This window comes from Ovis canadensis, chromosome 6 (assembly GCF_042477335.2).
Source record: "Ovis canadensis isolate MfBH-ARS-UI-01 breed Bighorn chromosome 6, ARS-UI_OviCan_v2, whole genome shotgun sequence".
Classification (NCBI taxonomy): Eukaryota; Metazoa; Chordata; class Mammalia; order Artiodactyla; family Bovidae; genus Ovis; species Ovis canadensis.
In genome coordinates this window covers 105530595-105545895 of record NC_091250.1, presented here as the reverse complement: position 1 = coordinate 105545895, position 15301 = coordinate 105530595, and the positions used below count along the sequence as shown (strand labels likewise).

The window sequence follows — 15301 nt, the reverse complement described above, 5'->3', positions numbered from 1 at the left end:
CCCACACCCAGTATCCATACATCCATTCTCTATGTTTCTATTTTGGCTTTGCAAATAAGTTCATCTTTATCATTTTTTCCGGATTCCACATATAAGCAATATTATATGATACTTGCTTTTCTCTTTCAGACTTATTTCATTCTGCATAACAGTCTCTAGGCCCCTCCACATCTCTGCAAATTGCACGATTTGATTTCTTTTTTATGGCTGAGAAATATTCCATTTTCTGTTCATTTGTTTGTTTGTTTCATCTTGTTAAAGGGGTCTTTGGAGAAGGCAATGGCACGCCACTCCAGTACTCTTGTCTGGAAACTCCCACGGATGGAGGAGCCTGATAGGCTGCAGTCCATGGGGTAGCTAAGAGTCCGGCATGACTGAGCGACTTTCACTTTCACTTTTCACTTTCATGGATTAGAGAAGGAAATGGCAACCCACTCCAGTGTTCTTGCCTAGAGAATCCCAGGGACGGGGGAGCCTGATGGGCTGCCGTCTATGGGGTTGAACAGAGTCGGACACGACTGAAGCAACTTAGCAGCAGTAAAGGGGTCTTAAGGCTAGTCGTTATATTGCACTTCTTTATATCCATTTATAATATGGCCTCTATAGGGTAAGACAATTGCTTAGGATTAGAGCAGTCAAAAAATTCTTTCTTCAAGTATGGAAGCTTTCCTAATTCGAAAGATCCATCATCTGGCCATTGATGAGTGGGGTATAGTAATCTTAAAAGTGACTCAGACCAATAACCCTTTTTATGGCTTAACCAGGGAAACAAGAGGCATCCCACAATACAGTGGGAAAAAAATAGTTGCTGCCCTCACAAGATCCAGAAAATTAATTCCCAGTTAGCCTAAGAAAGAGGAGGCTTTGCTTGTTACAGGTGGTAAGAACTATGTAGTGAGGGGACTTCCCTTGTGGTCCAGTGGTTAAGAATCTTCCTTGCAATTCAGGGGACATAGATTCCATCCCCAGTCAGGGAACTAAGATCCCACCTGCTGAGGGGTAACTAAGCCTATACGCAGCAACTAGAGAGAAACCTGCATGCTTCAACAAAAAAACCGGCATGCCACAGCTAAGACAGTCACAGCCAAATAAATAGATAATTTTTTTTAATTTATTTAATGGAAACAGTGTCTCTGGTCATTCATGGAAACATGAGAAGCCTTCAACTATAGATGCATTAATCTGTGGCAGGAGGCAGGTGCTACTGGAATGGGACTTTTCCAGTACTTGAGAAAGCAATGAAGACTGAGACAACAAAGGCCACTTATGGACTGGGACCCCTTAAGACAAGCTCCTAATAGCTAGAATGGCCAGACGAAGAGAATGCTGCTTGTGACTTCATGTCTTGAAATCCCAATCTGGGATGCACACTGGTACGTGTACCTCCTGGATGGTAGAGGTCAGAGACAACACTCTCCATGGTCACAAAGCCATGTTCTCTGGCAAGAAGAAAAACGAAATGAAAGGAAAACCTCATTGCTTTTTACATAGGGGACCCACAGCAAATTTGCCTAAATAGATGCTAGTCTGCTGAGCACTGTGAACTCATCACAGTTCTATTCTATTCATTGCATTTTCCTATTCACTGCATTTATTCTGTCTATTCATTTATCTCTTCAACATTTGTCTTTCATTCATACGTACGCGTATGCTCAGTTATGTCTGACTCTTTCATGACCGCATGGACTATAGCCTGAAGCTCCTCTGTCTGTGAAATTTTCTAAAAGAGAAAACTGGAGTGGGTTGCCATTTCCTCCTCCAGGGGGTCTTCCCAACCCAGAGATCGAACCCATATCACTTGCATCTCCTGCATTGGCAAGCATGTTCTTTACCAACAGTGCCACCTAGGAACTAAACTAGGCTCTAAATTCATTCGCAAAGATGAGAAAAACAAAACAAAAACAAAAGTAGACACTCCCACTACCAAAAACAGTACTGTCCCACTACTCTCCCACTACCAAACTCAGTCTATGGAAGTATAACAAAGAGTTGCCTGGGGGTCTGTGATAGCACTGTATAGACGTTTATAGGAACTCAGAGGAGGGAGTATCTGACTCCCCTTATTTTCTTTAATATTTATTTATTTATTTTGTTGTGCCAGGTCTTCATTGTAACCTGGAGTTTATCATCAAGGCCGGGATGCATAGAGAGCAGGAGGACAAGCATGGCCCAGACACCAGTCACTCAGGAGCCATTTCAAATGTCCTCTCCATCAGAAATCTCACAGTTCATCTAAGTGTTTACCTTGGCCCTGGATACAGATCACACTGTGGGGACCACTGGTTCACAAGCTCCCATGCTGTGCTCTGTGCTCTCCAATAAAACTATCATACCTTTTTCTCTTTCTATCCCCATCTCCAATGTGAGTTGGGTCCATACTCATACTAAACATTCAGTAAATGTTTGCTGAAATAATGCATGAATAGAAGGTTTTAGGCCACTATCCCTGAGAGCAGGACACCAGGAAACTGTCCTTAAATGGTTGCAACAGCCTAGATTTTCTTACTTGCTTTTACCTGATTTGTTCACTCAGCATTTGACCACTCAGCCTTTGAGTTTAGCCACTCTGGACATTTGCCAAACCAGGACGGGCCAGAGTTTGTATTCCAGTGAAAGAGCTGGGGCAGCCAGAGAAATGAGTCTCAACCAAAGACCGGAGAAAGTCCTGAGCCCACGGTCTGCCATCAAGTCCAAAGAACACAGGTAAGACCCATCAATAAGTTCAGAGTCAGAGGGCTTGAGCTGCTCAGATCTGGAACAAAGTGGGAGCAATATCAAGAATATAGCAAAAAGACTTCCTTGGCAGTCCAGTGGTTAAGATTTTATGTTCCAAAGGTAGGGGGCATGGGTTCTCCTTGTCAGGGAAGATCCCTCATGAAGCACAGTATGAAAAAAAAAAAAAAAGAATACAGCAAGGGAGATCCTGATTAATTGCTACAAATAGAAGAGGAGTATGCTTGGCCTTTATGCGCCATTGGCCTGATGGTAAATGGGAGGATCCAGGTACTTAAAGTTACAAGGTCTGGGTAGGAAGTGAGTGGATAATAGCTATTTATTCCATATACTTTCTTATTCAATTTGTTTATAAGATAGTGATAGGTGTAGTAGTAGGAGATATAAAGCTGGATAAAGTCCAACTTCTAAAATAAAATTCTTTTTATAGCTTGTCTATTTTCTTCTGCAATGGTTCAGTTCAGTTCAGTTCAGTTCAGTTCAGTTCAGCTCAGTTGCTCTGTAGTGTCTGATTCTTTGCCACCCCATGGACTACAGCACGTCAGGCCTCCCTGTCCATCACCAACTCCAGGAGTTTATTCAAACTCATGTGCATTGAGTCAGTGATGCCATCCAACCATCTCATCTTCTGTCATGCCCTTCTCCTCCTGCCTTCAATCTTTCTCAGCATCAGGGCCTTTTCCAAGGAGTGAGTTCTTCACATCAGGTGGCCCAAGTATTGGAATTTCAGCTTCAGTATTGGTCCTTCCAATGAATATTCAGGACTGATTTCCTTTAGGATTGACTGGTTGGATTTCCTTGCAGTCCAAGGGACTCTCAAGAGTCTTCTCCAGCACCACATTCAAAAGCATCAATTCTTCAGCGTTCAGTTTTCTTTATGGTCTAACTCTCACATCCATACATGACTACTGGAAAAACCATAGCCTTGACTAGATGGACTTTTGTCGGCAAAGTAATGTCTCTGCTTTTTCATATGCTTTCTAAGTTGGTCATAGCTCTTCTTCCAAGGAGCAAGTGTCTTTTAATTTCATGGCTAGAGTCACCATCTGCAGTGATTTTGGAGCCCAGAAAAATAAAGTCTGCCACTGTTTACACTGTCTCCCCATCTATTTCCCATGAAGTGATGGGACCAGATGCCATGATCTTAGTTTTCTGAATGTTGAGTGTTAAGCCAGCTTTTTCACTCTCCTCTTTCACTTCCATCAAGAGGCTCTTTAGTTCTTCTCTTTCTGCCATAAGGGTGATGTCATCTGCATATCTGAGGTTATTGATATTTCTTCCAGCAATCTTGATCCCAGCTTGTGCTTCATCCAGCCCAGCATTTCTCATGATGTACTCTGCATATAAGTTAAATAAGCAGGGGGATAATATACAGCTTTGAGTACTCCTTTCCTGATATGGAACCAGTCTGTTCTTCCATGTCCAGTTCTAACTGTTGCCTCCTGACCGGCATACAGATTTCTCAAGAGGCAGGTCAGGTGGTCTGGTATTCCCATCTCTTTAAGAATTTTCCAGAGTTTGTTGTGGTCCACCCAGTCAAAGTCTGCAATCATAGATCATTTATTTTTCTGTCAGTGACATGATTATCTGATGTTATGATCAGTCTATAAATATTCAAAATCGTTCAGTTAACACTAAAAACTTCAATATATTAACCTTTGGCAGGGATTTTTTTTTTGAGGTTTATTGGTTTTTAAGAATATTTTTGTAAATTTCTTTTTATCTCTATTTTCTTAAAATTGTTTCCTAAGCTTTCTGAAAATAGTACTCACTAAATAAATGACAATAGGATTGCCAAAATTGCAAAAGAATAAGAAAATGAGAAAACTTTTCTTAGAAAGAATTACATAAGAAGTTTATTTTGGAAATGAAATCATCATTATGACATTAAGGTATTAATGGAAACAAAGCTTAGGAAGTCAGAAGATGACTGTAAATACATTGCAAAAGAAAATAGCATGCATAGCAAAAAAATTTTAACTAGGAAAATTACAACTCATCATAAAAACTTGACATTGAGAATAATGTCCATGGTATTTTCCAGTGTTCATATTTTCCAATTTTTTATCCAGAAATATTTTTGCTTTTATTTTTCCTTTCCAGGCTTCTTCCATATACTCAGGTGATCTTGGAGACAGAGGATTCTGAATGATACTTATTTCAAAAGGTGGCTCTGCTACTGTATAATCTAGCTAGTTCATTGATTGACACTTCTGAAGTGGTTGACTGTATTAAAGAAATATGAGACCCAACTAGGTATGGTGGAAATTATGGCAAATGTAGAGAAAGCATGGCTTTGCTATATTTTAAATATGTGTATATTACATATATGTATGTTACATACATTTATGTTATGCATCAAATGTGAATATCAGCAATCAATAATGTCCAATGAGCACATATTATAGCATCTGTGTGTTATTGAATTATGTAGATGGACAGATGAGGGGAACTCTTAACAGATTCTCTAACAGTTATAAATGCAACTAACAAAAAAATTTTATAAGTCATTTACTGGGCAAATGCATGAGTGTGTTATGATGTCTCTAGATAGTTTGGTGAAATCTCTGAGGTTAACAAGGTCAGGAGTTGGAAAGAGAGTCTTTAACATTCAGCCAACTCTCTACTGGCAAGGTGCCTTATCTAGCACCCAGCTGCACCATTATACAATAGTACTAACTGGGTTATTATTTCATCCATGTAGTAAATATCTGACAATCATTTATTTAGCACCAACACAGTCAGGCATTTTTCTGGAAGTGGGAATGAAGAGAGGTTAATGGACATGACCCTTACTCCTTAATCTAAAAAAGGAAAACAGATAAATAATCACAGTGCGGTCCGGTTGTAATTCTAATGAGAGTGTACATAAATTGCTTTACTTCTTTTTGCCCAGCAGATCCTATCATCATCCCTAGAATTACCAGAAAAAGAAGGCTCTTTCCCCAAACAGCTGATAAGTAAGAGCTAATTGTCCCCAGGCAGCTCATTTACCACCCTCCTTTCAAGTTTACTATCTCTCACCACCACACAGGCTAATAATACCATAATCTCTTTTTTATGTCTGCCTCAGCAAAGAAATAAATATTTGACAAAGTTATATCCAAAGTTTATTCCTTTACCTTGCTTTCTTTACTAAATAGACAGTTAAGCCAGATTCCCAATCATCAGATGTCCTGTGGATTTTATAATCTTGTAGATATGCTGGTTGATAAACACTGTGGTTTTATTATTTGATTTTCTTTTAGTTGTTACCACAAAGGAAAAATAGAACTTGTGCCTATCATATTAACAGGTTATCTGCACTCAAATTTTGGGTTATGGTTCTGTGTGTGTGTCGGGGGCGGGGGGCGGTGGCAGTTACAGCTTGTTGACCACATTCTTAATGGGTTGCTTCTTAGTTCAAGGATTGCGGCCACGACTATTTGCAAATGATATGTGCTCTGGGGGTAAAACTCCAAAGAAAGGGAAGAAAAGTAGTTTTTACTTACTAAGTTCCAATTTTGACTCAGGCCTGGAATGGTTTCTATTATAAGTGAGATTTGGTCCTTTCCAGAGTCCTGTGGGGTAGACATTACTGCCCTTGGTTGGCAAATGAGAAAACTGAGGAGACTCAGGGTCCCACAGAGTCAAAAGCTGTAACCCAGACTGTCTTATTCAAAAGCTTGCTGGGTTAAAACCAGCAACCACAAGGATAAAGAAGAATCACACAGGATGAAGAAATAAGTATGAAACCACTAATTAAATTCAGTGAATGTCTTTGCTTCTTTCCCAACATGTTCTAGAAAGTTGGTACTTTTGGCCCTCAATTCAGTTTGCATTAGGTCCCCAAACCAAGATGCATGTGGCTGAAGCAGAATGGGCAAGGAATATAAATAGAAGCTGTAAAGGACATAGAATCTCTACAATACAGAAAATGACCTACTTGGTGTCACATCTTCCTCTCAAATATTGGCATTCTCATGGCCTTCTCTGGTGGCTCAGATGTAAAGTATCTGCCTGCAGTGCAGGAGACCCATGTTCGATCCTTGGATTGGTAAGATCCCATGGAGAAGGAATGCAACCCACTCCAACATCCTTGCCTGGAGAATTCCATGGACAGAGAAGCCTAGCGGGCTACAGTCCATGCAGTTGCAAAGAGTTGGACATGACAAATGACTAGACTAATACTTTCACTTTCACGGTATTCCCAAAGACTTCATCACCAGATCAGGCCTGGAGACAGAGATTGAAGGCAGACGAGGCAAGGAGATTTAACAGTCCTGCTGATTCTGAGCTTTCTTGACCCTACTGACTTGTCAAGCACCTTGAGAAGAACAAATTAGTGCGGAATGTTAAAACTTGACTGTTTAATCAAAGATCTAGACAATGTTTTTAAACTACAAGTTATGATCCATCACTGGATTATGAAATCACTTTATAGGCTTGTGATCAACATTTTTTTAAGTGGATAAAATAGGATAGGGGTTTGAAAGAGCAAGATGTTATGGGGCCCTCCAAAGCACAAATCCTTTCTGTGCCCCCGACTCTTGTTTGTGGGAAATAGGTTTCATTCAGCCTCCTAGACCTTCCCTGAGTTCCAAAGGTCAGATTCCAACAAGTGTTTATGGGCATGGGAGGGGATGCAGAAACAAAGGAGGAGCAGTCAAGAAACAATAGTGCAGTCATGGGGCAGGGTCCTGGTTCCTCTTCAAGTAATATATATATACCTTTGAGTTCTTCTGCACGAACTAAGGCCCCCACCCAGTAGGAGGATGGTAACTTCATATTGAATCCAAGATTCCTGGAACACCACCATGCTAACTCACCACTGACCAACTGGAAGAAAGTCTGCACACAAGGGAAGATAATGAAGACTTTGACCTCCTTCCTCAAAGGATTCCTCCTCCCTTTAGAATCTTCAGAGCTGGTTTTTGAACACAAGTTCACCTTCTCCACAGGTTGTCAGACTCTTGAATGAAGCAACTTTTCCTTTTCCAACCAACACTCAACTCTCAAATATTGGCTTTTGAGCAGTAAGCAGCCAAACCTGAGTTTGGTGAGAAGTATAGAAAATAAAACATCAAAATACAATACTTGTACAAAACAAGTATAAGTGTTAGGGGAAGCACACAAATTGAAACCACCCACCCTGACCAGGCACCATAGTAACCATTTGTATGAGTTGTTTTATGACATGAGATCCTGATAAGAAATACGGAACTAATAAGCCACCACCAACCAGAAGAGTTTGGGAAAGGTTGAAAAGAGACCCTGCGTGTCTGTCCACTTCCCAGAATCCCTCTCGCTAGCATCCATCTTGGCTGACCATTGCATGCGCCACCAGGAAAGAGTCTGAATTAGAATGACTGGCCAAAGACCACTCAGAAACTAATCCCATCACCATAAAACCCGAGACTGTGAGCCAGGAGGTAGAGCTGTTCTCCTGGGTTCTCTTACCCTACTGCTCTCTACTCGGCTGCCTTTTCCCAATAAAATCTCTTGCTTTGTCAGCAGATGTGTCTCCTTGGACAATTCATCTCTGAGTGTTAGACAAGAGCCCAGATTCGTGCCCTGGAAGGGGTCCCCCTTCCTGCAACATAAGTATTGTAATGTAAACTTATTTTACGCATGTGTGTCTAACACTGAATACATGCATACACAGTCTGCATGTATGTATATATAGTGAAAGTGAAAGTGAAGTGAAAGTATTAGTCACTTAGTTGTGTCCTACTCTTTGCACACCCATGGACTGCAAGTTATCCTCTGTCCTTGGAATTCTTCAGGCAAGAATACTGAAGTGGGTTGCCATTCCCTTCTCTGGGGATCCTCCTGACCCAGGGATCAAACTCAGGTCTCCCACATTGCAGGCAGATTCTTTACCAATTATCTGAGCCACAGGCGTTACCCCATTTATATATAAATCGATGCCAGATCACATAGGTTTATTATTTCCCTGCTACTGCTACTGCTAAGTCACTTCAGTCATGTCCGACTCTGTGCGACCCCATAGACAGCAGCCCACCAGGCTCCCCCGTCCCTGGGATTCTCCAGGCAAGAACACTGGAGTGGGTTGCCATTTCCTTCTCCAATGCGTGAAAGTGAAGTCGCTCAGTCGTGTCTGACTCTTAGTGACCCCATGGACTGCAGCCTACCAGGCTTCTCCACCCATGGGGTTTTTCAGGCAAGAGTACTGGAGTGGGGTGCCATTGCCTATTATTTCCCTAGCCATGTAAAAACTTATTTTTGTTATGCCCAAGCTGTAAAATCTCCCAATGATCACCAGGGAGCTGATATCCGATGCAAAAGCAAGAGAGTTTTTATTACCAAGCTTGAGCTGGGGCTCCCACCATTACCAACGCAGCGGCTATAAGGAAGAGCCCCGAGTTTTGGATTACATTGCTTATATAGGGAGTGTTCAAAAAAAAAAAGAATTTCTAGGTAGGGGGACGTCTGATTGATCATTTTCTTTCAAAGGGTTGTGTGTTGGTTTTTGATTGGTCTCTATTACCTAGGTAGACTATAAGTTCCTGAACGTTAAGTCAGGAGATTCTGGTCTGGGGTCCAATTGGCTCGTGGGTGGTGAGGTGAGGTCAGGGGATTTCCAAAGGCTCCTTTCCCGGAACCTTACAAAATGGAGTTTTTCTGTTAACAAAATGGAGTAGCTTAGATTCTTCACTTTTATTACCCCAAATTGAAATAAGAATACTTCCTAACAAATTTCAACATGATGAAGTAGTTATTGTCTTCCTTTTATGATTGTGTACAATAGTATTTTATTGAAAATTAGCAGTTTACCTCATAACAATATCAAATAACTAATATTTTGCAAAATAGAAACAGCATCTGTGAGTAGTGAAATTACATTAAAAAAATTTCTCCTTATTTCCTCTGTATTTCTATGTTATCTACAGTGAGCATGCATTCATTTCCTTTTATAATGATAAAAAATATAAGTATATCTTTATAACCAACTAAAACCTCAATACTCCTTGCACTCAAGAGGAAGTATTTTTTACCACAAAGGCTTTAAAAGGAAAAAATTGCAAAAGAATATTCCAGAGCGAAATACCCTTTGGTGGTTTTGTTTGTTGATAGGGTCTATGACTGTAGTAAGTGCTTAGTTTGTGGACATTTTCTGCTAACTAATTCCTGTCAGAAAAAAAAAAAGAAAAAAGAAAGAAAAAAGTTCAAGTCCATTCAATCTTTATCAGTCCATGAATGTTTGAACAGCAGTCAGCTACAGTAAATTGTTACCTGATTGAGACTTCCTGCCAGGAAAGCCCTCTCTCAGCACCATTGCTGATAAAGGCGGCAGCTTGAAAGTATTCTCAGGCTGGTTAGCCACGGTGATTCTGAAGGGAGTTTTAACAAGGCTCCAGAACTGGAGGACTTTATAAAATTGTTTTGGTCCTTTGGCCCTTTGAGTCATACTTAGGAATTACTGAATCCAACTATCTATGTTTTTGAACCAGATAGTAAAAGAAAAACAGGCAAAAAAAAAAAAGTATTTAACTATGAACATCTCATTTCCAGTGTATCTTCTCCCAAAGTTCATTTAGCTTGAGAAACATGTTGCTCTTACAACTGTTTTTTGTGGGGTTTTTTTCTGATAATTATCACCAAGAATCACTCTGTTAAATGCCTTACTCAGCACTCCAAGCTGACTGGAATTATATATTAAGAGCAATATTGATAGAAATAATAATAGTTATTTATAATAGTTGCTAATTTTTAAATACAGGCTGCATAAGAGGAGTTAGGCCAAATGTTCACATACATCGTCTGTTTAGTCCCCACAATAATCTATGAATTAGACAGAAATAATAGTTATTTATAATAGTTGCTAATTTTTAAGTACAGACTACATAAGAGGAGTTAGGCCAAATGTTCACATACATCATCTGTTTAGTCCCCACAATAATCTATGAATTAGACATTCATCCCCAGTTCATAAATGAGGAAACTAAGGCATAGAGGGGAAGTGAGTATAGCACATCCTTGTGGACTGTGCTAAGGACTTTGGACCTTGAAGATAATTGGGGTGAAGGTGCACAGGTGGACCAAATATGAAAAGCACCAAATGAGTGAAACTAGTTGGAAGACCTCTCCCTGTGGGCACTCTAGTTCTGCAGAATGATAAACATGCTGAGGACCTAATGGTCATGTGTCTTTTTTATTTTGTCATGTTGTGACTGTTTCATCCTTCCTTGTTCCCCTTGGCAAATACCTGGACTACCTCCAAGAGCTGGTTCTGGGGTCAGTTCCTCTCTGAAAAATGTGCTTGTGTGAGAGGCAGCCCACCATGAAAGCAAGAGCACAGAGTTGGAAGTCTGACCTGCTCAGACTTCAGCAAAGTGGTCTTGAGGGACTCAGTCTTTCTGAGACTGTTACCACAACTCTAAGATGGGAATCATATTACCTAGCATGCAAAGTGGATATGAAAGTTAGATGATACTCTGAAATACTTTATAAACCTCTGTAAATGGTATCTATTTGTGCTAAATTTCTTCAGTCGTGTCCAACTCTTTGAGACCCTGTAGCCTGCCAGGATCCTCTGTCCATAGGATTCTCTAGGCAAGAATATGGAGTGGGTTGCCATGCCCTCCTCCAGGGAATCTTCCAAACCCAGGGATTGAACCCAAGTTTCTTGCTTTTCCTGCATTGGCAGGTGGATTCTTTACTCCTTGTGCCACCTGGGAAGCCCAGTGTCTGTTTAAGGAGTTTGATATCTCAAAGCCTCCTCACTTCCCCCACCTCAAGAAGACTGAATAAGGCATCCTCCATTTTCTCTTAGCAGTCTAAGCCTGCCTCTACACAAACACTGCCACCTTAGGTTGAAATGGCGTTAGCTCATGAGGCAGAGGAACCAGAGATCAAATTGCCAACATCTGCTGGATCATGGAAAAAGCAAGATAATTCCAGAAAAACATATATTTCTGCTTTACTGACTATGCCAAAGCCTTTGGCTGTGTGGATCACAGTAAACTGTGGAAAATTCTGAAAGAGATGGGAATACCAGACCACCTGACCTGCCTCTTGAGAAACCTATATGCAGGTCAGGAAGCAACAGTTAGAAGTGGACATGGAACAACAGACTGGTTCCAAATAGGAAAAGGAGTACGTCAAGGTTGTATATTGTCACCCTGCTTATTTATCTTATATACAGAGTACATCATGAGAAATGCTGGGCTGGATGAAGCACAAGCTGGGATCAAGATTGCTGGGAGAAATATCAATAACCTCAGATATGTAGATGACACGTTCAGAGTTTTAACAACTGGGTTCCCAGGGAAGACACCAAGAACTATTTTTAACATTTCATTTTTGTGAAATATCAACATTATTAAAGGATCAATAATGAGTAAAATATTTTAATATCATGCTCTGGAATATATTTCCATTAAGTAGTAGAGAATTCTAGTCTCATTTTTATCAATTTTCTATCTTAGGGTGCAGTATAAATTTTAAGGTGATAAAAGCAGAGTCCAATATATTTAATTTTTTTTTTAGAAAAGCAGACCAGAAAGTTTAAGTGCAATTAATATTTATTGGCAAAGTTAATTGTGACATTAATAGGTAAATAAGTAGTTATTAAGAAATATAATCATGGAAATATGCAAATTATATCAGCCAACATATACTAAGTAAAATCAGTCTTTATTAAACCAAATCTTCTTTCAAAATATATTTTTGCTTAAAATTCTGGAGATTTTTCTTCATATGAAATTATGATGTCAATGTTATTTCTTTGCTCTATTGAGGCATGCTATCAAAACTTCATTTCTTTTATTTATGTAGAGTTTCAAGGATAATAAAAACATCAGATGATTTGTTTTCCACAAGTAGATTGAAAATTTAAAAAGAAGAAGAAACATTTTCTATAGCAACAGTAGGGATTTAGGCAGCTAACTCTTCAAAAGCCTCTTGATTATTTTCTTATACAGAGGATTCTGCTGGTCCAGGCAAATTTTCCTCCCCGTCTTCAGCGTAGCTCTGCCAGAGAAAGAAGAGAGGTTCGTTTCAGTCCTGGGGGTTTGAATTTAGAATTAGGCTGGCGGGGAGATGGCGAGGTTTAGAGGGACGGTAGGGAAGGGGAGAGCAGAGGGTGGGCACGAAAGCAGCAAGTTCCAGGACTCACATCAGTTGGGGGCTGGGGCAGTGGAGCCCGGCTCCGATCACTTCCAGGCTGGAGATGTGCCTGGGGTGAATCCCCGAAGTGGTTTTCAGGCACACGCATTGCAGGTCCTCCTCTCCACCTTCAGAGTCGGCCGGGAGCGAGACGGAGGCGGCAGGGAGTGACGACTCTGTGAATAGTCAGAGGGACCGTGGGGATCTTCTCACTGCCTTGCACCTTCATTTCCTCATCCACAAACCACATCCCTCTGAAAGAGTATTGCCGGCTAGGTGATCGAGCGCCCCGGCCAGCACGTGGCACCGCGCCTTCACACCTAGCAAGCGCTTGGGAAATCCTAGCTGGGATCCGGAGATTACAGACTCAGTTCCCGGGACTTCCCGGACTCTCTGCTGCCCGGACCTCTCCCCGCCCTGCTTCCGTCAGCGCTCACCTTGGGCGAGGGCGATGGCCGGCAGGAGCAGCAGCCCCAGGAGCAGCAGTCCCGGGCTGGACCGCGGGCGGGAGGCGCGGGTTCCGACTGCCGGGTTCATCGCGCTCAGCAGTGCCAGCCGGAGTCGAGAGCCAGCGCGCGGGCAGCAGGACTGGGGCTCCGCAGACTCGTGGTTCCCCTCCCTCTCCAGACCCGTTTTATCCCCGCCATCTGTCCACTTCGGGAGCTTGCGGTGGAGGGTGGGGAACCGCGGTGCGGAAACGGACACTTCTGCAGAATTTGGCTCTGGACAGACAAGATTAGGCCAGAAAAAAGGAAAAAAAAAAAAAAGCCAGAGACCAGCAGTCTTATTGGGAGCTGGTGGCAGGATCCAACCCCCACCCTGAATTCACATACATTCCTACAGTTAGAAACAGTACTTGAACCTTCTGAAAATGTCTTTATTATTCATTTATTTATTGGCTGTGCTAAATCTTCCCTAACTATGTAGGGGCTTTTGCCAGAGCAGGGGCTACTCTTCCTTGCAGTGCTGGGGGAGCCTCTCATTACAGTGGCTGCTCTTGTTGGAAAGCACCGGCCCTAGACACGGAGGGGATTGGGGGGGTGTTGAGCAGTTTCAGTGCACTGGGCGTAGTCGCCCTGCAGCATGTGGAATCTTCTGGATCATGGATGGAACCTGTGCCCCCTGCATTGGGAGGTGGATTCTTAACTGCTGCATGACCAGAGAAGTCCCCCAAACTGTCTGTTTTCTTTGTTATGTGCAATAGTAGAGTCACTTTGCAGTCGCTGTGTCGCAATTTGTGGAGCAGGAGTTTCTGTTTCCTCCTCCCAACGGCCTCCTCAAGAACTGCTCCTTCACTTCTGTTTCTTGTGGATGGCCATTGAGTTGAAGCTGACAGCTGTGTGTCTTCAAGACGTGCGTTTTGTCATGGTATTCTGCTGCTAAAAACTTGAGTTTGGTCTCTAGGTGAGGACTTGGTTCCAGAAGTTAGGTGAATGTGGAAAGCTTCCTTAGACTCTTGAATGGGATCTCCCTAGCTTTATCAACCTTCAACCAATACATCCCAGGAAGCAAAATCTGTTGTCCTCATAAGTCCTCTTATTCTAAGAAGAATTGTACCATGAATATTTGGATTCATTCTTTCTGTAAAAACTTTACTGCCCAGGTATTTCTTCATTTTGCTCACCCTGGAAGAGAGACCAAGGAGAGTGTTCAGGTTTTCCAGCCCCTGCTGCCCCCAGGGACAGGGTGAGTTGGGCTGCACCATTGACAGGAGCAGTGGTGCCCTCAGGAGGACACAGAGCATCTAGGAGCTGACTGTGGAAAAGATGCACCAGAATCCTGCACAAAAATGTTCAGGGATCAATGTGGACTGATCTCTGCTGGCCTCAGCCTGCAGCAGCTTGAAGTAGGGTTTTGGTTCCCGGCCAGAAATTAAGGTCGGGTGGTGGTGGGGAGAGCACCAAATATTAGCCGCTAGACCAGTGGTCAGTGACAAGGCACTGGCTTTTCAACTTTGCACAAAAAAATTCCCACAAGGAGGAAAAGTAGTGAAACAAGTGAAGTGTTTCTTAGGAGGAAAAAAAGAGTAGAGTATGTGTGGCTAGACACACGGGTGGACTCAGTGAGAGAGTCATGCTCTCGTGGTAGTTTAAATCACTTACATGGGGCATTTCTTCCAGGTTTCTTTTGGCCAATCATTTTTATTTTCCTGGTTCAGAGTCTGTATTTGGTATATCTCAGAATCCTCCCATGTGTATGCATGCATCACTTAACCAACATGGATTCTGCTGAAGATGTCTATGGGTAGTGAGCATCACTTAATATGAAAGGGCGCCTCCTCCCTTTTTGACTTCCAAGGAGCTTTTCTGTATATGACTGTAGCTCAAATCATGTACTCCTTATTGCAAAATTCAGACTGAAATTGAAGAAAGTAGGGAAAACCACTAGACCATTCAGGTACGACCTAAATCAAATCCCTTATGATTATACAGTAGAAGTGACAAATAGATTCAAGGGA

General features: G+C 41.9%; 1 protein-coding gene and 1 long non-coding RNA gene across 4 annotated transcripts in view; one reads left to right on the top strand and one right to left on the bottom strand.

Moving 5' to 3' along the window:
- Positions 1-15301, top strand: part of LOC138442630 (uncharacterized) — a 94975-nt gene that overhangs the window by 12714 nt on the left and 66960 nt on the right. For all 3 annotated transcript variants that reach the window (XR_011257793.1, XR_011257795.1, XR_011257794.1), the window contains exon 2: positions 2534-2703. This is a non-coding gene — a long non-coding RNA (uncharacterized lncRNA). The remainder of the gene's footprint in view (positions 1-2533; positions 2704-15301) is intronic.
- Positions 12243-14129, bottom strand: LOC138442628 (platelet factor 4). The gene is made up of 3 exons (XM_069594353.1): positions 13281-14129; positions 12854-13019; positions 12243-12708 (listed from the first exon to the last, which is right to left on the bottom strand). Exons 1-3 carry the CDS (start codon positions 13378-13380, stop codon positions 12621-12623), a joined length of 354 nt encoding a protein of 117 aa, XP_069450454.1. The 5' UTR covers positions 13381-14129; the 3' UTR covers positions 12243-12620.